General features: G+C 37.2%; 1 protein-coding gene across 1 annotated transcript in view; it reads right to left on the bottom strand.

Moving 5' to 3' along the window:
* The window catches only part of LOC132144933 (RAC-alpha serine/threonine-protein kinase), a 54304-nt gene that overhangs the window by 23352 nt on the left and 4370 nt on the right, over positions 1 to 26582 (bottom strand). Inside the window, exons 2-3 of the mRNA XM_059555526.1 lie at positions 26093 to 26216; positions 2029 to 2157 (exon numbers count right to left, since the gene is read on the bottom strand). Coding sequence (XP_059411509.1) covers positions 2029 to 2157; positions 26093 to 26141 — 178 coding nt within the window. The 5' untranslated portion in view covers positions 26142 to 26216. The remainder of the gene's footprint in view (positions 1 to 2028; positions 2158 to 26092; positions 26217 to 26582) is intronic.

Here is a 26582-nt window from a genome sequence, read left to right as displayed (position 1 = left end):
TGTGTCACGAAAGAGGCCTGTCGACGAGATGGAGGACCCGGGTGAGACCACCACTGAGATCCAACGCTTCAACCCGAGCCTCCATCAGCGGCGAGATAAATAATGAGGATCAGCCACTTAATAACCACTATATTTCACAAGTGTCAGGGAGGAAGCGTTCTCTTGAACAAACATTATGGCTGTCTAATTAGTCTGTTCAATCATCTCAACAGTTTTCGCAGCTAAATTGTGCTGAGGTGTGGCCCGGATGTGTTTAATATGTTGTGCACGTCCCTCGAGGAAACAGAAACTGTTTGAGTTGATGGAGGTCAGATGGAACTAGTAGAAGAATAACATCAAGTCCAGTCATGCATCAAACATTAAATTAAGCATGCAGGAATCCGTTTTATGTTTACAATATATTTAATTGTTGCTTTTCATTTTTTGCCGCAACTTTAGTCTTATATCCATATAATGCATTTTAACTCTTTAAAGTGTAATTTATCAAACTTAATGTTTAATATGCATTGTTTTAAAATGTTTATAAAGAAAAACACCATGTTGCAAATTAACCTGAAATTATATTTTTAACTTATGCATGCATGAAACACACTGCAATCCATTTATATTTACAATAAATGCAACTGTTGCATCTATTTATGAAAACTTAGCCACAACTTTAATCTTATATGCATATAATGCATTTTTAACTCTTTAAAGTGTCATTTACCAAGCTAAGTGTTTAATATGCATTCATTTTTTTAAACGGTTAATTAAAAAAATTCATGTTGCAAATGAACCTGTAATTATATATTTAACTTAAGCATGCATGAACCACACTTCAATCAGTTTTATATTTACAATAAATGTGTTGCTTTTCATTTCCGTCTATTAATTAAAGATTTAAAAAATGTGCCACAACTTTAGCTGAATATCCAAATTGTTATTTCCAAACTTATTTAAAAATAACTACCTGAAATTATACACTTTAATAAAAAAAATAGGTAAATGTCAAAAAAAAACTTAAAATTAAAGAAAAATATCTCAACTGAAATAAGGTGCAAAAACATACATTTTTACAGAAATGTTCATCAAGTTTTACAGAAAAAAATAATATTTTACAGATTTTTCCTTGTTTCAGTAATGATATTTTACTTTAATTTTATGGTTTTTGTAGCTGCCAGTCATTTGCCTCTTTTTTTTTTTTTTACAGGACTTTCTTTTTTTTTTACAGTGTAAGCATTCATAAAATATAACATTACTACAATATCTAAATAATGCATTGTTTTATAACTCATTTAAAGTTTTCTTTATCAAACAAAATCTACATTACATGCATTCATTTTATAAATGTATTTTTATAGAAATAAAAACTACCAAGTCAAGTCACAAATTAACCTGAAATTATGTTTAACTTAAGCATGCATGAAATAGACATAAAAATAATTCATAAAAATAAATACTTTCGGAAGGTGCAAAAAACTACTTATAATTTAAATTAAAGTTAAAATTAATCTAAAGCTTTTTTCTGCCATGGAATAACTTTTTCTGAGTTTATATCTCAAAATGCACACTTTTTTCTTCCAATTGCAAGAATCTAAGAAATATTTATATTTTATCAGAATTGTGAGTTTACATTTCATGACTCAGACTTTTTTTTCAGAATTGCACAATACAAACTCACAATTTCAAAATTAAAATATGAATTAAAAAATACGAAGTTGCAATTTCCTTTTTTTATTTTTGGAAACAAGCTCGTCACAATTCTCACAACTCTGACTTTTTTTCTTGCAATAGCGATTTCTCACCATTCAGGCATATCTTCTCAGAATCGCAAGGAAAATGTCAGAAAGTTTTTATTTTATTTGTTTATTCCATTCCGGAAATAAAAAGGTTCCAAATCACTTGTTTTTTTACACAATGCACATTATTCAGTAAGTATTACATTAGCTATTCTTCAATTTAGTTGCAAGCTGCATTCAGCCATGCGCACACACACACACACACACACATGTTAGGATCAGATTATGTTGTGTGTGAGAGACTCACGTGCCACGGAGAAGTTGTTTAATGGCGTCTCCAGCTGATCCACGTCCTGCGGCCGCTCCTTATAACCGATAAACGTACCATCACTCTTCAGCAAGAAATAGCGCGGCCTCCACGTCTTTATGTACTCTCCTGTCCAGAGAGAGAAGATGACATATTAACCCTATACATCATACTGTATCATATTTATACACACATTTCTAAGTGACCAACAAGATCAAAAACTTAAACTTTCTTCACATTCTCACTTTATCCGATTATGAGCCAGATAAACCTGATGGATCAAATATGATACTCAAGATAAAAACACATATGTAAACTTTTTTTTAAATATATATTTTGTCTGAAGTTTCAATAAGCCATTCCTTCTATTAATAAAATCAATTTCAAAAGCTTTTCTGACTATTTTAGCCATAATTATTACTTTTTTCCTCAAAATTATCATAATGACTTTTTATCTCATTATTATCTTTTTATCTCTAAACCTTGACTTAGTATCTCATAATTATAACATTTTATCTCATAGCTGCAACTATTAATATGTAAGTTATGATTTTTATCTCAAAATTATGACTTTGTCATGTCATAATTGTAACTTTTTTTATTTAATAATTATGACATTGAATGTAAATTTTTATCTTGTTTTTTATCTCAAAATGATGACCTAACACATCTTAATGGCTTTTATGTCATAATTTCAACTTTTTATCTCATAACTAAAACTTTGTATGTAAGTTTTTTATCTCAACACTGACTTTATGTCATAATTCGGACTTTCTATCTCATAGTTTCGACCATTATCTCATAATTACGATTTATCTCAAAAGTATAACTTCATGCCAAAATTGAAACTTTTTATTTTATAATCATGACTTAATATGTAAATTTTGAGTTTTTATCAAAAACATATGACTTAGTGTGTCATAATTATGACTTTTTATCTCAAAGTTACTTATTGTGTCGTAGTTATGACTATCCATATCATGTTTTTGATTCAGTATGCCATAATTGACATTTTTTATCTAATAATGGCTTAGTACATAAATTTAGAGTTTTTAAAATTATGACATCATAAATTTGACTTTATCTCATAATTATGATTGTATGAGCCATAAAAACCTAATATATCAAATATGACTCAACAAAAACATATGCATACTTTTTTCAATAAACTTTACCATTTATACCAGATTTTCTGACTATAGCTTCACATGTCAGAATCACCTTTAGGAGATGATTGTAATTGCATAATAAAAGCATGCATCTAAATTTAGATGCAAAACCTTGTTTGAGCTCCAAACAACATCAAAACACCTCCGTTTCCAGAACAGCACACGAGAAAGCATCCGATTGCACGCACCAAAACTATTGCAGTATTCTGCAAGTGAAATCAGTTTGTGCTGAGGACGGTGCAGAAATAACCAGCTGTTGCGGAATTGGAAATGAAAAAAACGAGAGAGTCTGCAGCACGTCAGAAACACAGAGACAGTTTGAATAGTTATCCAGGAAAAGTGTAATTTATTTTTAATTACGGGAGTTGAATATTAACCCCATGCAGGGTCTGAGCAAGCTGTCCTTAATTGGCCCATTTCCTCTGTCACTAAAGTGTGGATGTGTCACGGCAAACGTCTGTCTCGCTGATTTTTAGTGGCTTTCGGCTCATTTGAGCTGTGACAGACCAGAGGAGCAGCGACTGGCCCGTAACAGAGCAACTACACATGCATTTGTCATCTAAACTCCTAATCCTGCTGCTAAACATGAGGATTTTACAGCCGCTGCACACAAACTTCAGATCACTTGCAGCTTTCTTATTCTCAGTATCAACTTTTCTGTTTTTACAGGACCGTTCACATGATGACGAGAAGGCGAAGATGTGCTCGAAGTGTTGTTGGATAATTCCAGTGAATCTAATATACTTTCCTGCAATGGGAAATTTGGTTTGGACTTCACGAACAGCAGTGTTTGTGAACCCCTGACGGTTTGTGAATTCATAAAAAATATTAAATCAAAATAAACATAAAAAAAGAATAATAAATATAGCACTTACTAAAATTATTAAAATGATAAGAATGTAAGACGGCAATAAATCTATTTCCAAATAAAAGCAATCAAAATAAAACACTTTCTAAAAATTAAATCATAAAAATGTTAAATAATAAATTTCACATTAAAACAATTAAAACTGATTAAAATCATAAGAATGTGAAAGTTATATAAATAAATAATTTCCAAATGAAAGCAATAAAAATAAATCACTTACTAAAAAAATAATCATTAAAAGGTACAATTATAATAAATATATTTAAATTAAAAGCAGTTAAAATGCAACACTTACTAAAAAAAACTATTAAAATCATAACGTAAAAAATCTAAATAAGAGAAATCAAAATAAAACGTGCAAAAAATTATTGAATCAAAAAAATGTCCAATTAAATTCAATATTTTATATAAAAACAGTGTTAATACAGCTCTAACTAACAGTGACTAAAATCATAAGAATTCAAAACTGAAATGAAAGCAATCAAAATAAAAGACGGAAAAAAAAAAAATCACACAAATTTTAAATTATAAATACATTTTATTTAAAACAATTGAAAAAAACAACACTTGAAATATTAACACAAACCATAAGAATTTAAATTTTTAATAAATAAATATTTCAAATAAATGCAAATCAAATACTAAAAATTAATTAAATCATTAAATGTAAAATTACATTTCATATTTTTAATAAAGGCGGTTAAAATTCAGTGCCCACTAAAAAAATATATAAATCATGAAAATGCAAATTAAAAAAAAGAATAATTTCCAAACAATCTAAAATCATACTAAGCAAATAAAAATGAAACACTTATTAAAAAATATTAATAATTTTGTTTACCTGTGACCATTAACCAACATCATTTAAATTAATTAAATTAGTGAAATATTAACATTTTAGCTCAAAAGGGGTTCGGCTGACAAAAAACTTTGTGAATCCCTTGTAAAATACAACAGATTCCAGAACAGTCTAATTAGGGATATGCCGGTTTCAAATTTTCCTGTTGTGGCATGTTGTAGTCCAGATTAAAATAAAAAAAAAAAGTTAGAAAATAAGTAGCCTATTAAGTTAAGTATTTGGCACTGTGATGAACATCATAGCAAATACACAAATCTGAATGGCTATTTAAAATTATTTAAATAAGTTTTAGAAAGTAGCGCAGCTGCTTTATTTATGGGGTTTCCAGGGTAAGAGCTGCATTTTCTGCAGTTTAGCGCCATCTGCTGTCAGAGAGTGAATGTGTTTTTCTCATTTACATCAGAGCACACGAGTCTTTCAAGCAGCATACAGCAGTGTTGTGCATTTTGACCAGCTGATGGGAAAAGTACTCTTAAAATGCATTTCAAATTCTGAATTATTTTTTTATATATAATTATTCACGGAATTTAGAAGTGCCCACGATAACAATATCGTGCATATCAATTACCGTGATATATCACATTACCGAATACCAGCACATCTCTAAGTCTAATAATAAAAACAAAATCCTAAACCATGAAACACAACATATAGCTGGTGTGTGTGTGTGTGTGTGTGTATGTGTCTATAAGGCTTCTGAAAGTAGAGCACCCCTCTCTCTCTCTCTCTCTCTCTCGGTGGAGCTTCAGCGCTTCAATAAAGCTAAAGCATTACAAATGAGTCCACCTGATTCACAACAACTGGGGAGGAGCAGAGCGAGCGCCACAACATCTGTCCTTCAGCCCCGTGCACTTAAGACTCTCATCCACAGCAGATGCCCAATATGTTATTACGCCTGCTGCCATTTTTCATCATGGCAAGACGGGACAGCACCTCATTCAAACTTGTTGTGCAGGCTTTTGGTGATCAAAACCACACACTTCCTTTAGGACGTACAGCACATTTAGAGCAAATATATGTGATGAATCACTCGCTGTGTTCCTCATTTGTAAGTTTCACTACATCTGCTAAATGATAGATATAAACTACTGTTTGAGTCAGTCAGATTTCTTTTTTAAGGAATTTATTCTGCAAGGATGCATTACATGAAAAAGAGTGTAAAACTGACATACATAAATAATTTCCAAATACTGCAAATTAAAAAAAAAAAAATAGTTTGCAACTGAAAAAAAAGTATAAATGCAAAACTGAAATGTTTTAAATAAAAGCAATCCAAATAAAATTATTACAAATTTAATTATAAAAAATAAAAATGTCAAAATTAAATAAATATATACTATACTATAAAATATATATATTAAAAAAAAAATATATAAATATATATATATATAATAGTTTTATACAAAAAAAACAGGAATTTAAATATTTTATTTAATATTAATTTTTTGGAAAAGAGCAAAAGAGACAAACAAAGGTGTTCAATGTTGATAATAATCAGAAATGTTTCTTGAGGAACAAATCGTTTTATTATTACTTATTATCATTTTATTTTATTAGAATGATTTCTAAAGGATCATGTGACATTGTTATTACAGAAATAATAAATGTAAATAAATATAATTATATATATAAAAATAAATTATGTATTCTACTAAATACCATATATATATATATATACACACACACACACACACACACACACACAATCATTTTATTTTAAAATATTTTTTAAGCATAATATTTCACAATATTACTGTTTTACTGTATTTTTGGTCAAGCAAATGCTTGGTGAGCAGAAGAGACTTCTTTCAAAAACGTTAAAATATCTTACAAAATTTTGGCGAAAACAATGTTCTGCAGACAAACACACATGTGCTGATTTCCACCGACTGCATCCATGAACACACACGGAACACACGCATGTTTGAAAACACATTATATAAATGATAAAAATATTGGTTCCACATCCTCATTACCAATAATTAAACTTTCTATGAAGCACATATATAAAACCACCATCGCAAAGCATTGTGGGAACACAGCTGCCATCCGACCAAACGTTTCACAATCTCTCATAGAACACACACACACACACACACACACAGTCGTGTCATGTGACCGTGTCATGGCCACCACATCCGTCTGACCGTGTCCTCGTCTCTTTCACCTGTTTTCTCCTGTAGACTCGAGTGTTTCCTGTCTCAGCGCTCCTTCCTCTTCCTCTTCCTCACACTCAACACTTCTTCTTATCTTACTCTCGTTTTGCTCAGATCAGTAACGCAGACGCAAACAAGGAACAATCACACACCTCTTCTGATTTTACTGCAGATGTGTGTGTGTGTGTGTGTGTGCGTGTGTTTGTGTGTGTGTGTTCGTGTGTGTGTGTGTGTGTATGTGTGTGTGTGTGTTCGTGTGTGTGTGTGTGTGCGTGTGTTTGTGTGTGTGTGTGCGTGCGTGTGTGTGTGTGTGTGTGCGTGTGTGTGTGTGTGTGTGAGAGTGAGAGTGTGTGTGTGTGTGTTCGTGTGTGTGTGTGCGTGTGTGTGTGTGTGTGAGAGTCTGTGTGTGTGTGTGTGTGTGTGTTTCTGTGGCAGTAAACAGAGAACATCTAGACAAATTAGATTGTATAGAAACAGATCATTGTTTGCCAAACATCACAGATGGCCACGGTCACATCACCTTTATATATATATATACATAAAGGATATAAAAAATGTTGCGATATTATAAATGAACATGAAAGTTTCTATGGAGAAGAGAGGAGGTGTATAAGGAAGGAGAAGAGGAGGATTTGGGACAGCAGGAATGAGGGGAGGCTCTTTTGTTAGTTTTTCCTGAGCCTCCCCCTCGGAGCGAGATCCTGCAGCTGTGGGTCGAGCCGTCCTCTGCATATCAATGAGCCAGCGGTCCAGCAGCGGTCCAGAGGAGGCCCAGAGGAGGCCCAGAGGAGGGGCCCGGCCCTACAGGGCCACACATTCACCAGGACTCAGGTCAGAAGGGCCACTGACTGTCAAACATGTCCTACATGTTTAAAATGCAGAGGTATCGTTTTATCTGCTGTCTAATATAATGTAATAATGTAGTTATAAAAATATATCTAAGATAAAGTAGTAAAATAATTAGTAAAAAAAATAAGTGATAAGATATATATCTATAAAATATCATAAAATATTTCATTATTGACTATTGTATGCCAGTACAATAGTGAAGTGCTTTGCTGAATGCTTAGCTAGTGGTTTCTTGTAATATGAAATTAAATTAAATAAATTAAATTAAATTATCTCCGTGGCCAACCAGTTAAACAAAACAAAACAAATCAAAACAAAACAAAACAAAACAAAACAAAATAAAATAAAATAAAATAAAATAATATAAAATAAAAATAAATATGTGGCCAGACAGTTCCATAATGTAGAAAAAAGATATTATATATGTAAAAAAAATTAAATTAATTTTTTAAAGGGTTAAAAAAAATGTTGAATGCTTAGCTATTTTTTTTTTTTTTTGGTGAAATAAAATGAAATTATACAATAAAATAATAAAATATCCCTGTGGCTAGCCAGTGCTTAAATTTAGAAAAAAGACAAAAATTATGCAAAAATATTATTTTGCATAAATATATATAATTTCTAATATTTTTTATTAATTTTCTTTGTTTCTATTTTAATACATTATTTTATTATATATACATTATTATCGAAATTTTGTCAATTTACACACCATTGACAGCTATGTCAAAAAGTCTATAAGCTACACAAACTAAACTCTTTATTTACCTAAAGTATAGTATAATTATTTCATAATATCAGGTTTGCACAACGAGTGTAGGGCTTAATGTGTTTAGTTGGATGATCAGCTAGTATGAAGTGGTTTCCTGTGCAAAAAAGAATTAACTAAAAATACATTTAAAATCACTACTGCTCTCTATTGTCCGGGGAATTTACTTTAAAGACTTTGGCATGAACTATGCTTTTACATGATTAGGAAACAAATGTGCTCTCATATAAGAAACAAACTAATGTTTCCTTCATGAAAACAAAGTCCGTTCCTGAGTTGCATCCTGGCACTTAAACTCTTCTGCAGCTTCTCCATCTTCTCCTGCCTTTCTCCTTTTCTTCCCGTGTTTTTCATTGCAGCTGGATCAGAGGGAGCGTTTGGCAGACACCACTGTTGCCGCTGGGATGGGTTTTGCCACCGTACAAGAGAAAAGGGGGTGAACGGAGGCGTGGGGAGGAGGAGAGGGGTCTGCAGATCTTTCTCACGCTCGTAAGAAAGGCTTCACTTCTTCTCTCCGGCCACAAGCACCTGCTGATTACCATAGACACACTGTGGGAAGTTTTCCCCCTCTGCTGCTTTTTGTGTTCTAGATTCTTCCCCCCTTTTCGTTCCGGTAAATAAGCGCTCCATGGATTAGTTTACTGGGATCACGCAAGGAAAACAAACAAACAAACGGGAACGAAAAATTCCAGCGATGCGTACAGATGCTCACGACAGAAAGCAGTTATTGTGAGAGCGTGACCTGCGCTGGGTTTAGCAACATACAACAACATTCAGGGATTACAAATAACGCAAATTATATTCACAAGTATTTCCTGGGAGAGTGAATTCAATTCATATCATAGAAGACAAAAGGGGAATATGCACAGAGAGTACGTCAGTGTCAAAGATCGATTAGAAAACCAAATATTTTACTGAAGATTTTCATAATAAGTGACAAGAAGTGATCAAAAAGAAGAGAAAAAAAGTCAAAAATCTATTAGGAATAAAGATATTTTACTGAAGATTTTTATATAAAGTGACAAAAAATAACAAAAAAAGTCAAAGATCAAAAAATTTTACTAAAGATTTTTTTATAGAACATGACAAAAAAGAAAAAAAAAAAGTCAAAGATGTATTATGAAACCAAATATTTTACTGAATATTTTCATACTAAGTGACGAGAAAGTACAAGTGATAAAAAAAGAGACAAAAAAGGCAAAGAACTATTAGGAAACAAAATATTTTATTAAAGATTTCCATATAAAGTGACAAAAAAATTACAAAAAAAGTCAAAGATCAAAATATTTTACTGAAGATTTTTATATAAAGAGACAGCCTTTTGTTTTCTATTGCCACATGTTTATCAGTGCAACATCATCACATAATATAATCGTCTGAAATATTGTCCATAAAAAAAAATAACGGCAAATCAAAACGGGAAATTTAGCAGAAGTCAAAAAACTGCCAGAAAAGTCCGCTATTGATGCCTTTATAAGAATAACTTGTCTTCTGCCAAACAAAAACATTGATTATCTATTAAATAATCAACAATTATAAAAATTGCACAAACGCTGAACCGTGTGACTTTTAAAGGTCATTTTCTGCAAATACAATCAAGAGCAGTAACAGCAAGCAATACTAAAAATCTCGCAAGCCCAGACTTTTGTCTAACATCTGGGGCTTATGTGTACAAGTTTGCATAGATTTCATCCTAAAAGTCTGTGTATGCACAAAAGGCAGATTTTCCATAAGCACAAAGGTTTTCTGATTTACAAAACTGTATGTCTGCAAGAATCAGTGGAAGATATGTATATATGCATCTACAAATCATCCCCAAAATAACTATATATGGCACTCATTTGGCTATGCATAACCTCATCTGCATATCATTTCTATATGCGTATTCCCACACATGTGTTACAGTGTTTAAACAGCAGCCTATGAGACACTATGAAAATATGAGATATGAATTTAATATTTCTGTTAACTTAATTCTTCCCTCACAGCAGTAAACAAATTTTACCGCTCCTGGAAATTATGTGATTAATTTATAGTTATGCACATGCTTCTATCCAAAGAGACTTACAAAAGAGGAGCAAAAGCAGTTCATCAAAGAACCAAAAATATTTGTAATAAGCAACATCAACATTATATGCTTCTAAAAATTGTAGGATTTAAAAGGTTCTTAAAAAATGTTATGTTCTTAAATCGAAGGTTCTACAAATGTAAGGCTTTAAAAATCTTAAGTTCTAAAATCTACGCTTCTAAAAGGTAAGGTTCTAAAAGCATGTTTTAAAAACAATTATAAGCTTCTAAAGAATTCAGCTTTCACAAATCTAGGTTCTAGAAATTTAAGGTTTTAAAATGTTACGCACTAAAATGTAAGGTTCTAAAAATCTAAGCTTCTAAAAGGTAAGGTTCTTGAAAAGTCAGGGTTTAAAAATCTAAAGTTCTAAAATGTAAGATTCTAAAAAAATAATGTTTTTGAAACATTCTAAAGCTTCAAGAAATTGTAGGTTTTAAAAGGTTCTAAAAAAATGTCATGTTCTAAAATCTAAGGTTCTACAAATGTAAAGTTTCAAACATGTCAGGTTTTAAAAATCTAAAGTTCTAAAAGGTTTTAAAAAGCTCTTAAAAGTTCTAAAATCTAAGGTTCTAAAATCACATTTCCTGTGGTGTTACAGTGGCATTAATCTGCAACACTTAAAACAAACAACCTTTGTGTGATTGTGTGGCCGCTTTTCACTTGTATAACTTCACTCATCTGAATACAAAGACTCAGCCCTCTCACCCACTTGACAAATACATTCTGGAACAACAGCAACCCTAACAGCTGAAGAGCTCAGCTCATGATGGATGTCAGAGCTGGGCGAGACCACAGCGATCTGAAACACGCCGGCAGACGCGTGGAGGAAGAGGAGAAACAGAGAGAGACTGAACAGAAGATGAAGGCAGAGTGAACAGCAGAAAAATGGGCCGGATGTGCAGCACAATTGCAGAGCAGGAGGTTTCGGCACAGAAAAGTAAGCACACAGCAGGCGCTCCGCTGCGGCAGACACGCAGACAGAAGCGGACCCTGCTGGCGCGCACACACACACAAACTCGCCCTCCCTTCTGACAGCTGCACTCTGGCAATTTACATCTCTCCAGCACATTTAGCAGGAGCCTGTCTGCCATCACCCGCAGCACAGGGACCTGCTGGCCTCCAGACAGCAGACAGAGCGCACTCCACCCGGGGAAACCTGATCCACCGCTGCCCCTCCAGCCAGAGCACCGGCGCTGACGGCACGGCTCAGCTGTCACGTTTGGACAGTGATGAACAGAGGAGAGGAGAGGAGAGGAGAGGAGAGAGGACAGAGAGGAGAGAGAGGAGAGATGAGGAGAGGAGAAAGAGGAGAGATGAGGAGAGGAGAAAGAGGAGAGATGAGGAGAGGAGAGATGAGGAGAGGAGTTAGAGGAGAGATGAGGAGAAGAGAGATGAGGAGAGGAGAGAGGAGAGAGGAGGAGAGATGAGGAGAGAGGAGGAGAGAGGAGGAGAGGAGAGGAGAAAGAGGAGAGATGAGGAAAGGAGAAAGAGGACAGATTAGGAGAGGAGAGATGAGGAGAGAGAGGAGAGGAGAGGAGAGGAGAGAGAGGAGTGATGAGGAAAGAGAGGAGAGATGAGGAGAGGAGAGAGAGGAGAGATGAGGAGAGGAGAGGAGAGGAGAGGAGAGAGGAGAGGAGAGAGAGGAGAGGAGAGGAGAGGAAAGGAGAGATGAGGAGAGGAGAGGAGAGAGGAGAGATCTCAATCACAACAGCAGCAAAGCATGTAACAGCCTGCCACAAACTACGAGAGTCAGACAATGGACAAAACTAAAGTCTGAATGTTGAAACAAATATACAAAAGAATGTTTTTATTTTGTTTTTATTTTATTTTATTATTTATTTTGATATATAAATGTTTTCATGTATTTGTTTACTGATTGGTTTTATTTATTATTTGTTCATTGCCTATGTAATGGCCAATGCTTTGTTAATACTGTACAAGTCATGCCAATAAAGCTCATTTGAATTTGAATTTGAGAGGAGAGGAGATGAGGAGAGGAGAGAAGAGGAGAGAGAGGAGAGAGAAGAAAGGAGAGGAGAGGAGAGAGGAGAGGAGAGAGAGGAGTGGAGAGAGGAGGGAGAGGAGAGGAGACGAGAGGAGAGGAGAGAGAGGAGAGAGAGGAAAGAAGAGGAGAGGAGAGGGAGGAGTGGAGAGGAGAGAGGGGAGAGGAGACGAGAGATGAGGAGAGGAGAGGAGAGAGAGGAAAGAAGAGGAGAGGAGAGGAGAGGAGAGGAGAGGAGAGGAGAGGAGAGGAGAGGAGAGGAGAGGAGAGAGGGGAGAGAAAGGAGAGGAGAGAGAGGAGAGAGAGGAGTGGAGAGAGGAGGGAGAGGAGAGGAGACGAGAGATGAGGAGAGGAGAGGAGAAAGAGAGGAGAGAAAGGAGAGGAGAGGAAAGAGAGGAGAGAGAGGAAAGATGACGAGAGGAGAGGAGAGGAGTGGAGAGGAGAGGAGAGGAGAGGAGAGGAGAGAGAGGAGAGAGAGGAGTGGAGAGGAGAGAGAGGAGAGAGAGAGGAGAGGAGTGGAGAGAGAGGAGGGAGAGGAGACGAGGGGAGAGGAGAGAGAGGAGGGAGAGGAGACGAGGGGAGAGGAGAGAGAGGAGAGAGAGGAGAGAAGAGGAGAGAGAGGAGAGAAGAGGAGAGAGAGGAGTGGAGAGGACTGGAGAGGAGTGGAGAGAGAGAAGGAGAGGAGATTAGGGGAGAGGAGAGAGTAGAAGAGAGAGGAGAGAAGTGGAGAGGAGAGGAGAAGAGAGGAGAGAGAGGAGTAGAGAGGAGATGAGGGGAGAGGAGAGAGAGGAAAGAAGAGGAGAGGAGAGGAGAGAGTAGAAGAGAGAGGAGAGAAGTGGAGAGGAGAGGAGAAGAGAGGAGAGAGAGGAGTAGAGAGGAGACGAGAGATGAGGAGAGGAGAGGAAAGTAGAGAGAGGAGAGAGAGAAGAGGAGTGGAGAGGAGGGAGAGGAAAGATGAGGAGAGGAGAGGAGAGGAGAGAGAGGAGTGGAGAGGAGAGGAGAGGAGAGGAGAGAGAGGAGAGAGAGGAAAGATGAGGAGAGGGAGGAATGGAGAGGAGAGGAGTGGAGAGAGAGGAAAGATGAGGAGAGAAGAGGTGAGGAGAGGGAGGAGTGGAGAGGAGAGGAGAGAGAGGAGAGATCTGGAGAGATGAGGAGAGGAGAGAGAGAAGTGGAGAGGAGAGTAGGAAGAGGAGAGGAAAGAGAGGAGATGAGAGGAAAGATGAGGAGAGGAGAGAAAGGAGAGAAAGGAGAGGAGTGGAGAGGAGAGGAGAGGAGCGGGATGAGTGGAGAGGAGAGAGAGGAGACGAGAGGAGTGGAAAGAGAGGAGGGAGAGGAGAGGAGTGAGAGGAGATGAGAAGAAAGATGAGGAGAGGAGAGAGAGGAGAGGAGTGGAGAGGAGAGTAAAGAGAGGAGATGAGAGGAAAGATGAGGAGAGGAGAGAAAGGAGAGGAGTGGAGAGGAGAGAGAGGAGACGAGAGGAGTGGAGAGAGAGGAGGGAGAGGAGAGAGAGGAGATGAGAAGAAAGATGAGGAGAGGAGAGAAAGGAGAGAAAGGAGAGGAGTGGAGAGGAGAGGAGCGGGATGAGTGGAGAGGAGAGAGAGGAGACGAGAGGAGTGGAAAGAGAGGAGGGAGAGGAGAGGAGAGAGAGGAGATGAGAAGAAAGATGAGGAGAGGAGAGAGAGGAGAGAGAGGAAAGGAGTGGAGAGGAGAGTAAAGAGAGGAGATGAGAGGAAAGATGAGGAGAGGAGAGAAAGGAGAGAAAGGAGAGGAGTGGAGAGGAGAGAGAGGAGACGAGAGGAGTGGAGAGAGAGGAGGGAGAGGAGAGGAGTGGAGAGGAGAGGAGAGAGAGGAATGGAGAGGAGAGGAGAGAGGGGAGAGAGGAAAGATGAGGAGAGAGAGGAAAGATGAGGAGAGGAGAGGTGAGGAGAGGGAGGAGAGGAGAGGAGAGGAGAGAGAGGAGAGATCTGTAGAGATGAGGAGAGGAGAGAGAGAAGTGGAGAGGAGAGGAGGGAGAGGAGAGGAAAGAGAGGAGATGAGAGGAAAGATGAGGAGAGGAGAGAAAGGAGAGAAAGGAGAGGAGTGGAGAGGAGAGGAGAGGAGAGGAGAGGAGAGGAGATGAGCGGGATGAGTGGAGAGGAGAGAGAGGAGACGGAGATGAGCAGAGAGAGGAGTGGAGAGAGAGGAGGGAGAGGAGAGGAGAGAGAGGAGATGAGAAGAAAGATGAGGAGAGGAGAGAGATGAGGAGAGGAGAGGAGAGAGAGGAGTGGAGAGGAGAGAGGAGAGAGAGGAGAGGAGTGGAGAGAGGAAAGATGAGTAGAGGGAGGAGAGGAGAGGAGAGGAGAGAGAGGAGAGATCTGTAGAGATGAGGAGAGGAGAGAGAGAAGTGGAGAGGAGAGGAGGGAGAGGAGAGGAGAGAGAGGAGATGAGAAGAAAGATGAGGAGAGGAGAGAGAGGAGAGGAGTGGAGAGGGAGGAGTGGAGAGGAGAGAGAGGAGAGATCTGGAGAGATGAGGAGAGTAGAGGAGAGGAGAGGAGAGGAGGGAGGGGAGAGGAGACGAGAGAAGAGAGATGAGGAGAGAGGAGAGGAGAGGAGGGTGAGGAGAGGAGACGGGAGAAGAGGACATTTATAATTTTACAAAAGATTTCTATTACAAATAAATGCTGTTACTTTGAACTTTCTGTTCATCAAAGAATCCTGTATGTATCAAATCAAATGCATCAAATGTATCAAAATATTGTGCAGCACAACTGTTTTAACATTGAAAACAACTGTTTTAAATTATAATAATATTTTACTATTTTTAACTGTATTTTTGATCAAATAAATACAGACTTGGTGAACAGAAGACACTTCTTTAATTAAAGGCATCAGTGGTGTATACATATAAATATACAGTTAGTGTGAAATTAAATGACTCATAGTGTATTGTGATCATTTTAGTAATAGCCCTAGATGTGCTAATTGTAACATGCATAAACATCACTGAAATAAACCAGTGCACACTGATTATAGGAAACTGATTAGAAGCCGGTCAATGAAACTGACGCTTTCCATCTGTGATCCAACACGATCCATGACAGTGTTGCCTGAAGCTAAAATCAGCCAATTAGTGTTCAGCAGGTTCTTTTTTTGTGATATGTGTAAATAATAATAACAAAAACAATACAAATCCTTTTCCATTATGGCAAATTAGATTTTGCACTATGTGCACTATGTTGACATTAAAAACTCAAGACTGAATTTAAAACTGAGCGGCACACACACATACACAGACATACACAATCTACCGCCACAGATACACCCAGACTAGACCCCCAATGACGCCCGGTGCTCTCTAATCATACGATCAACCCGTCTTTACATGCGACTTCACACACCAAACATCTTAAACATACAACTGTGCTTCTGAGTCATTGTATTAAAGCGGAGTGTATAAGTGCAGTGTTTGTGCCCCAGACGTGAATGATTCCTCAAACCATGTGCGTTGTTGAAAAGAGTGTGATCAGATGCACCATTTCAACCTGCTGAAATCATCCCACACAACATTTAAACAACATGGCAATTTGCTATAAATCAGATCAAAATACAAAGCAAAAAAGCTTAGCAGTCGCATATCAACTCCTAGCAACCACTCACAACACTCTAGCATCATCCTAACAACTACAAAGCAACACCCAGGCAACCACTCTTAATACTCCATCATCATAGCAACACCCTGGAAACCACTCACAACACTCTAGCATTATAGCAACACCCTGGCAACCACTCACAACACTCTAGAACAGTGGTTCCCAAACTTTTCCATTCCACGACCCACCTAGACAAGTGTAATATATTTCACGACCCACCAAAATATTAAAAAAAAAAAAAAAACAACGAGTGAAATTACTTTAAACCTAATCTTACTTAAAATTTTTATGACAGAAATTAAGTATTTAAGAAAAATAACCATTTTATTTTAGAGTACAACTGAAAATTTCACTACAAATTTACAAGTTTTAATTTTTGTTTACTGGCGTTAAAATATGTAGTGTCCATAAAAACGTGAAGCAGGCTCACTCCAGTGAAGTGTGATCTGCGCTGCTGTGTTTTGTTGCATTCATGATCCTTCCGTGTGTGTCGGCGAGAACGGAGCACAATCCAACACTTTTTTAGAAAAGCATAAGAAGCAAAGCAGAACTATCTAAAACAGTTTGGAGATTAAAATAATTGTGAAATAGGTAAAAAAAGACCGATTGAACCTTTTAATGACATTGCTCTGAGACCTTCAAAACACGCAACGCACACGGACTTAATTGCAATTTGAAAATCACACTAAGGATATTGCAGTTCATTATTAATGTTGGTGGGCTATATCGTTGTGATGAGTGGGTTCCCAGTTCCCGCCTCCTTCTTCCTGTGATTGTGAAGATTTTAATGTTTTACACTGGTGCCGAAGCCAGGGAGGAAGGAGGGGCGCGCTGCCGAAGATCCTTCGCCGCTGGGGTGAATCCGCAGTGCCATCGAGCAGGGCGAAGGAGTCTGCCGCCGAGGGTGCTCGATGTGGTGGGCTGGAGTGAGTTGCCGGGGGGGGGGGGGGGGGCGAACTCACTCCAGCCCACCGCCTCGATGACTCCTTCGTGGAAAGAGGTGGGAACCGGCGGACAATCAAACAAAGTTTTAATAACCAAATAAACACAAAACAGCGCGACAGCCCCTCTCGGATGACTGCCGTGCACAAATAAAAAACAAACACAAAATAAAACCCAGGCCTGGTCCTCTCTCGTCCTTCACTGTCATCGCTCCTCTTTTGTATCTTTCCGATCTCCTCCGTGGTTCTTGAGACCGGTGAGTGTTGCTCATTTCCCAATCACTCCACCGGCCTAGCTCTGTTCCCATGGCACTAGGCCCCGCCCCACTCGTCACATTCGTGCAGCCCTAGACTGAACTGTGTTAGTGTCTGTGTGTCATTGAAACGCAAAATTAGCTGCAGCCAAGTGACTTTGTGCGACCCACCTTGTTCCATTCCGTGACCCACGAGTGGGTCGCGACCCACAGTTTGAAAACCCCTGCTCTAGAATAATAGCAACACCCTAGCAACCACTTACAACACTCTAGCATCATCCTAGCAACCACAAAGCAACACCCAGGCAACCACTCTTAATACTCCATCATCATGGCAACACCCTGGCAACAACTCACAACACTTTAGCATCGTCCTAGCAACCACAAAGGAACACCCAGGCAACCACTCTTAATACTTCATCATCATAGCAACACCCTGGCAACCACTCACAATGCTCTAGAATGATAGCAACACCTTGGCAACCAGTTACAACACTCTAGCATCATAGCAACACCCTGGCAACTACTCACAACACTCTAGCATTATAGCAACACCCTGGCAACCACTTATAACACTCTAGTATCCTAGCAACACCCATACAACTACTCACAACACTCTATCCTCATAGCAACACCCTGGCAACCACTTATAACACTCAAGCATCCTAGCAACACCCAGGCAACCACTCACAACACTCTAGCATCATAGCAACACCCTGGCATCCACTCACAACACTCTAGCATCATAGAAACACCCTGGCAACCACTTATAACACTCAAGCATCCTAGCAACACCCAGAAAACCACTCACAACACTCTAGCATCATAGCAACACCCTGGCAACCACTTACAATACTCTAGCATCATAGCAACACCCAGACAACCACTTATAACATTCTAGCATACTAGCAACCACTCACAACACTCTAGCATCATAGCAACACCCTGTCAACCACTCACAACGCTCTAGAATAATAGCAACACCTTGGCAACCACTCACAACACTTTAGCATCATAGCAACACCCAGACAACCACTCAAAACACTCTAGAATCATAGAAAACACCCTGGCAACCACTCACAACACTCTAGCATCCTAGCAACCCCCAGACAACCACTCACAACACTCTAGAATCATAGAAAACACCCTGGCAACCACTCACAAGACTCTAGCATCCTAGCAACACCCTGGCAACCACTCACAACACTCTAGAATCATTACAACACCCAGGCAACCTCTCACAACACTCTAGCATCATAGCAACACCCTGGCAACCACTCACAACACTCTAGCATCATAGAAACACCCTGGCAACCACTTATAACACTCTAGCATCCTAGCAACACCCATACAACCACTCACAACACTCTAGCATCATAGAAACACCCAGATGTAATAATAAAACCTTCGTAATCTTCGGGAAGAAGGAGGCGGGAACCGGCGGACAATCAAATGAAACTTTAATAATTCAAAATAAACACAAAACAGTGCATCAGCCCCTCACGGACGACTGATAAAACATAAAATAAAGCCCAGGCCTGGTCCTCTGTCGTCCTTCACTGTCGTCGCTCCAGTTTTATATCCTTTCATCTCCTCTGTGGTACTCGAGACCGGTGGTGGGTCGCAGGTGTCGCTGATTTCCCAATCACTCCACCGGCCTCACTCGTGTTCCCACATCCCTCGGCCCTGCCCCACTCGTCACACCAGACAACCACTTACAACACTCCAGCATCCTAGCAACACCTAGACAAACACTTATAACACTCTAGCATCCTAGCAAAAACAAGACAACCACTTATAAAACTCTAGAATCATAGCAACACCCTGGCAACCACTTACAACACTCTGTTGATACACAGAGAGCTCTGACAGACAAAACAGACCTACAGAACGTCTGAAAACACTAAAGAGATTTGTACTTACAAACCCTGTGGCTGTAGAACCCCTATGTTTGATTTTAAGCTGAACTTAAACAGAGATGTGGACCAAAAAAAGTGTCACAAAAGAAAAATTTTCAGCAAACACACATGAACACATCAAAGCAGAATCAGGAGGCTGATGATGTTTTAATGAAGGAAACGAAAGCACCAGGTCATTCTCAGATCTAGAGTGTGACCTTCTTCCGTTACAGGGATTGTGAGGTCGATGCCGTTTATGGTGTGTTTCCGTAGCTGGAGAACTGAATGCAGACTATAACAAACTTTGAATCCTCTTTTTAACATGGATGAAATCCCTCGGCTGCTGCTGTTAAACTATATTTATAGACGTGCACAATGACCTGGATTCAAAGAGGAACCATCACTCAGATAAAAACCAGAAATCTCTCATTATATTCAAACAATACACCCAAGATACTACTGGTGCAACAGAAATGCATCTTCTCTGTCCTAAAGAGTTCTAAAGCCTCTCTAATAGCATTTACATCCATGTACTCGGTTCATGCATTCTCTTAGAATCAAACCTATGGATGCAATGCATTTTAGAAATAGTTAAATTCACAGAATAGTTAATCAAAAACAGAATATTCAGCTAATTATGGACTATTTGGGGTGCTTTTATGGTGTGTCTTTGTCCTATTTGGATTATTTTAAAGCGCATTAAAAAAGCAGCGTGAACATCTAAACATCTCCTTTTGTTTAAGGGGCGAGTAAATGATAAGAGTTTAATTTCAGGAAAAATAGGGTGAACTTTAAATATTTACCAATCCAATCAAGCTTAATTAAACTGTGGACATGAACCAGCGCTTTAATAAAATCATCTTGATGGATTCACAATGGGTTTGGTACAGCTATTGTAAAAATACTTCATGTTAAGAACAACGTTTTAATTTCTATGCAGCTGTCTTGACAACAACTTACAAAAAAGTTGCCATTCTGTCTCAAAATCCCTTGAAATGCCCTTCAAAAGCGCTTCTTCCTCCATATGTTTAGTCTGGTTTCCAAGTACAAATCTTAAATCAAGCATTTAGTAATGCAAAATGTACGTATTTATTTTTTCTGAGAAATTCATCAAAATAAAGTGAGTTTATGCTTAAAGGAATAGTTCACTAAAATGTGCTCACCCTCAGATAATCCGAGATGTGAGTTTGAGTTTGTTTCTTCATCAGATTTGGAAAAATGTAGCACTGCATCAGTGTCTCAGCAATGGATGCTCTGCAGTGAATGGGTGCCGTCAGAATGAGAGTCCAAACAGCTGATTAACCATGATAAAACCATGATAAAAGCAAAACTGTTTAGCACTTTTTAAACAGTGCTTGATCTGTGTGGATTTCTCTCCTGATTCAAACCAGAACACTTTATGTATTTTAGTTAAAAACATCTTAATGCTGGATTTGTTTCAGGTTTTGTCTTCTCCAGATGTTCACTGATGGACTGGAGTGATGTGGATTATTCTGATGTTTTTATCAGTTGTTTGGACCTGCCAGTTTGGTCAGAAAAATCAACTTAATTCAAGGAGAAAACAAGCTGATTTTTCTTACCCCACTGGCAGATATTTCTTCTTGTTTCAAGTATAAACTTACTTCTTGTTACTCAGAGAACAAGTTTTCTTAAGTATCTCACCTTAAGTAACTGCATCTTGATTTAAGAATGTTTAGATGTCTGCACTGGAAAACAAGACAGAAACACTGAAGAAGAATCGCACTTTGGTATGTTCATGAGACTAGAAGAGCTCAAATCTCACATTCTTCCAGCATCTTGAGCTGGACGGACGCTGTCAGATTCCACACCGTTGTATTAAACTAAGAGCGTGTGTTGTCTCTGGACAGCGGGCATCGAGACAGGTCAGATGCACCAAACAAACTGTCTGTGTGATGGCAGACGGAGGCAAAGGTGAGCTGACAGTGTCGTGACATCTTCACCCGTCCACCAGAAGCCTTTTACTCAGGCCGAGAGGGACAGACGCGGTCCACTCGAAACACACAGACAGTCCCAGTGACATTTGAGTGTGTTTGTGTGTGTACAAGGATTTCAGACTGAAACAATACCAAACAAATCTGGAAATAAATTAAAAATATATATATTTACATTTTACACAACCATTCAAAATTCGGGGTCGGGGGGAGTCTTTAATGTTTTTTAAAGAAGACTCTTTTGCTCACTAAGGCTACATTTACGTGTTTAAAAACACAGGAAAAAATGTTAAAAATGTTAAATATTATTACGATTTAAAAACAGCAATTTCTATGTGAATCTGTGTTAAAGTGTAATTTATTTCTGTGATGCTCCGCTGTATTTTCAGCATCATTCCTCCAGTCTTCAGTGTCACATGATCTTCAGAAATCAGAATAATATGATGATTTGTTGCCCGAGAAACATTGCGGCTTCTCTTCTCATGCTTTCTAAAAAAAAAGATATTGTGAATTGAATCAAATCGTGAAATCAAAACCGTGAATTGAATCAAATCATGAGTTGAGTGAATCGTTACATCCCTATTTAATTTATAATAAATGGAATCGTGCCAATATATTTCATTCAAATTAATCCATAAAATCTGGAAAATCACCCAGCCCTACACCTCAAGCACCCTGATGGTAACCCTACAAAACTTCAACATAAAAGAAACACCTTTAAATACCAAAATAACAGTAATTACACAATAACACACATCTCCCCCTTTATCAATCCTGTGCAAAACCACACATTCATTCGCAACATTTATTCTCCTTACACAGTCTGATGCAAAGCATGCTGGGAACTAGAAATCTGTTGCAACTCAGAGACATTTTGAGTTCAGATAACTCGTTTCATTTAATTAGTTTAAACTGTTCGGTTTTACAGTGAAAAGTCAAAGAGCTAAAACACACTTCCCGTCCCGGCAGACCCTCCATTCACATTTTTCAGTATCAGCCGCTGAGATCTAAATAACGGTCCTTCCCCTTCACCACCTCCTCCCTGTTTCCTGTTCTGGTTAACCAGACGGCCGTCTGACGTGACAGTGAGTGGATCTTCTGCTAAAACCATCACACATGCCACCGTTTGTGTCTCTAAACAGCAGATCTGGTTAGCAGGGTGGATGTGGTACCAAATCATTCAACATGCATGCACAGAAATGTTGCTAAAAGCAACTCATATACTAAAAATGGAGACGGATCTGATATTGATTGTAGGAAAGGCGTGGTTTATGCAAATTAAGTGACTGGAGAAATCTGGCATTTGTCACTAGAGAAGTCTGTCAATAATAAAAATAATTTTCAAAATGTTTAAATATCCATAAATTGTTCACAATATGCATTAAAAAATAAATGTAGTTTTGCAGACTTTCAATTACCTACAGTTCTATGAATGAAAAACCAGAACATCTAAATAAGTGTTTAACTGGAAGACTCATAATATATATATATATATATATAAATAAATGTAGAAAATTGTATTTTAATTATAAAAAAATAACAAATTGAAAATTATTTAAAAGTACTTGCAAAGTCTATTAACATTCAAAAATATATTATATTCATATAATTTCCAACAGTTCAATGAATGAAGCAGCAAATCAACTTTTTAGACATTTTTAAAATAGTTATATATTTAGAATATTTAAATAAAAAAAAAAAAAAAAAAAACCTGTATTCATCTTTCACAATTATTAAAAATAAATTAAAAGTAAAAAAGTACAAAAAGAACGAACAAGCTAAATCATCATCTACATAATAATCTCAGTGCAGACGTTTCTATGAGACAAAATCAAAGCGAACAATGCAAGAGAGATTGAAACCGATCATGTAAATCACTCTCATGCATTCGGGGCCGTTTCCATCACAATAAACCTCCCTGAATAACTGTATCTGTGACATGTAGCTGATCACCACAGAAAGTACATTCACACACACACACACACACAAACCTCAGCACTGACAGGACACCTCCCAATCTAGAGCAGTCATTTAAAGGGGAAACGCTCCATCTAAACCATTTGTGATGTAATTCCGACGAAAACGTTGTTTAATTGTTTCAATTTTAATTACAGTTTGGTTAATTGTAGTAACCCTGCAATGAAAAATACTTCTAAAGCATTAGAATAAATTTATATGATTATTACTTATAGCAATTTTTATTAAGTTATTCATGTAGTAAATGCATTTACTTATTATTCATGCATTATTATAATTAGTAGTAGTAATATTTTGGCATTTAGTAATTCATTACTAAAATGCAATAAATTGAAATTAAATGCAATGTGAACCTGAACAATTATATGTATACTTACATAACAAATGCTTTTAAATTATATGTGACCCTGGAGCACAGTCTTAAATAGGGGTGATCCGATTTATCGGCTACCGATTACAGTTGGCCGATAATTGCTTTGGGATGATTGATCGACGGTCTCTAAAAAGGCCAATCTCAAGCTGATGATGCAGTGCCTGCAGTGAAAGGTTTGGCATGACGTTCAGCATAATAGTGTTTCACAGTCAAGGGGTGATCCGATTTATCGGCTACCGATAACAGTCGGCCGATAATTGTCTCTAAAAAGGCCGATCTCAAGCTGAGATGTTTGGCATGACCTGCAGTGGCACAGTCAACACATATGTCTTTTTGGCTAGGTTTAAAGGGAAAGAGCACTTTCAGATAAACGAGGCAATAAGATGGCACTCGTGGAGGAAGAAAAACAAAGTTCTTTATTAACGGCAGGATTACTTGTAATAAATATTTCAAAAAAGAAAAGGCAGTAGAGCTGACTATATCGGTCAATGGTAAGTTTGTGATAACGTAAGAGAAGTAGTTTAAATGTTTTGCCACTTGCTTGAGAAAATTAATATATAAATCTAGAAGTAAATGCAAAAGTGAAAGTATTGAATAATGTGTTGCTCATATTTATTGTTTAAACATGTCTGTTAAAGATTGTATTACTGTACGGTGTAAAATTAACAGCAATGATGAAAAAGCATTTTTTAGTGACAATGTTTGAATTTGAATTCAAAATAATGGATAAATGTTGTGTTTGCTTCTTTGTGGTAAACAGCCAAGGATCAGTAAGAGTCACTAAGAGGGGAATTCCCCCATTTTCAAAAATGAAATTCAGGCCCTGAATACATTTCTAAAAATCCTGATTGGAGTATCAATATATATAGCTATAAATGATAAAAAGAAGCCTTTAAAAAAATCGGTATCGGTGATCAGTATCGGCAGATACTGCTTTCTGTGATCGGCCTCAATTTAGTGTCTAGTGTCAATTTTTTCGAAATTGAGATTTATGCATCATCTGAAAGCTGAATAAATCATCTCTCCATTGATGTGTGGATGGTTCGGAGGACAATATTTGTCTGAGATACAACTATTTGAAAATCTGGAATCTGAGGGAGCAAAAAAATCTAAATATTGAGAAAATCATCTTTAAAGTTGTTCAAATGAAGTTATTAGCAATGCATATTAATAATAAAAAATTAAGTTTTGAAATATTTATGGTAGAACATTTACTAAATATCTTCATGGAACATGATCTTTACTTAATATCCTAATGATTTTTGGCATAAAAAAAAATCTATAATTATGACCCATACAACGTATTTTACCCCAGAGACTTAAGACTGCTTTTGTGTTCCAGGGTAAAAAAAAAACAAAACAAAACAAAAAAAATAAATAAATAAACATACATACATACATACATACATACATACATATATATATATATATATATATATATATATATATATATATAATATATATATATATATATATATATATATATATATATATATATATATATATATAAATAAACATACATACATACATACATACATACATATATATATATACATATATATATATATATATATATATATATATATATAAATAGCTCATTTTCACAGTCAACTATAATAAAACTGCAATTTAATTTTGAATAATTTATATAATTTATATTACTAATTAATATATTAATAATTGTATTAGCATTTTATCCATGTATAAATTATTTATACATTTATTATTATTATTATTATTATAATTTTGACATTTAATAATACATTATTAAAATGCAATAAAGCTAACGAATACACTGTTAACTAACATGCACAATTATACTTTTACTAACATTACTAAATGCTTTAATCTATTGCTCATCGTCAGTTCATGTTAGCACATGCATTTACTGATCTTAACAACACATTTTGTCTTTTGGATAACATCACTTATGAATCATTTTCAGTAACACAGAGAGTAAACCGGGTGAATTTCTGATCATGTGGACTTTAAAGGATTGTGTAGGTGTTTAGAAACATAAACTCAAAATGTCCCAAACCTTTGAGGGAAAGTCCAGATTCAGGCGATCAAACGACTCTTGATTCGTCATGAACCCTATCAGCACTCTTGATGTGTTAGTGACTTGTTTACTAGGGCTTCTGCTGTCTGTGTGTGAAAACAGCCTGAAGGGAAAGTGTTTGAGCTACTGTGAGCCGCTCTGTTCTCGCTCTTCCTCTGTTTGCTCTCTGCCTCCAGGCGATCAAAGCTAATGTTCGGCACACTATCAGAGCCGATCGATACGTGCTTAAGAGTGAACGCACCTCGCTTGTGGAGCCATCCCTCCTTCACGATCACCACATCGGTCGTCATGTTCTCCAGCGGCAGACCGTCAGTCTCTCCAGATCCGCCGAGTCCTTCGCTCCGGCCAGCGTAAAGCCTCTTCACCTGCGGGATGATGTGTTTAAAACAACTTAGACTCGTGCTGTTCATCACAACTAAACACTTAAAGGGACAGTTCACTCAAAATGACAACTTAAATCACTCCCATGTCGCTCCAAACCTGAAGGAGTTTCTGGTCCCCATTGACTTCCGGTGTATCTGTAAGTCAAAGAGGACTAAAAACTCTTTGGTCGGCAACATTCTTCAAAATATCTTCTTTCAAATAAGCAGAAGAAACAAACTAATATAGGTTTGGAACAACTCGCCAGAATGTTTAGTTTTGGGTGGACTGTTCCTTTAAAGGCTTTGGGGAACTAATAAACACAGAAACACTTAATACAATAATAATTCTACTTGATTATGTTTATAAAA

This window comes from Carassius carassius, chromosome 8, assembly GCF_963082965.1.
Source record: "Carassius carassius chromosome 8, fCarCar2.1, whole genome shotgun sequence".
Taxonomy (NCBI): Eukaryota; Metazoa; Chordata; class Actinopteri; order Cypriniformes; family Cyprinidae; genus Carassius; species Carassius carassius.
The sequence above is the reverse complement of the archived record's forward strand: the minus strand, read 5'-3'. Positions and strand labels throughout refer to the sequence as shown.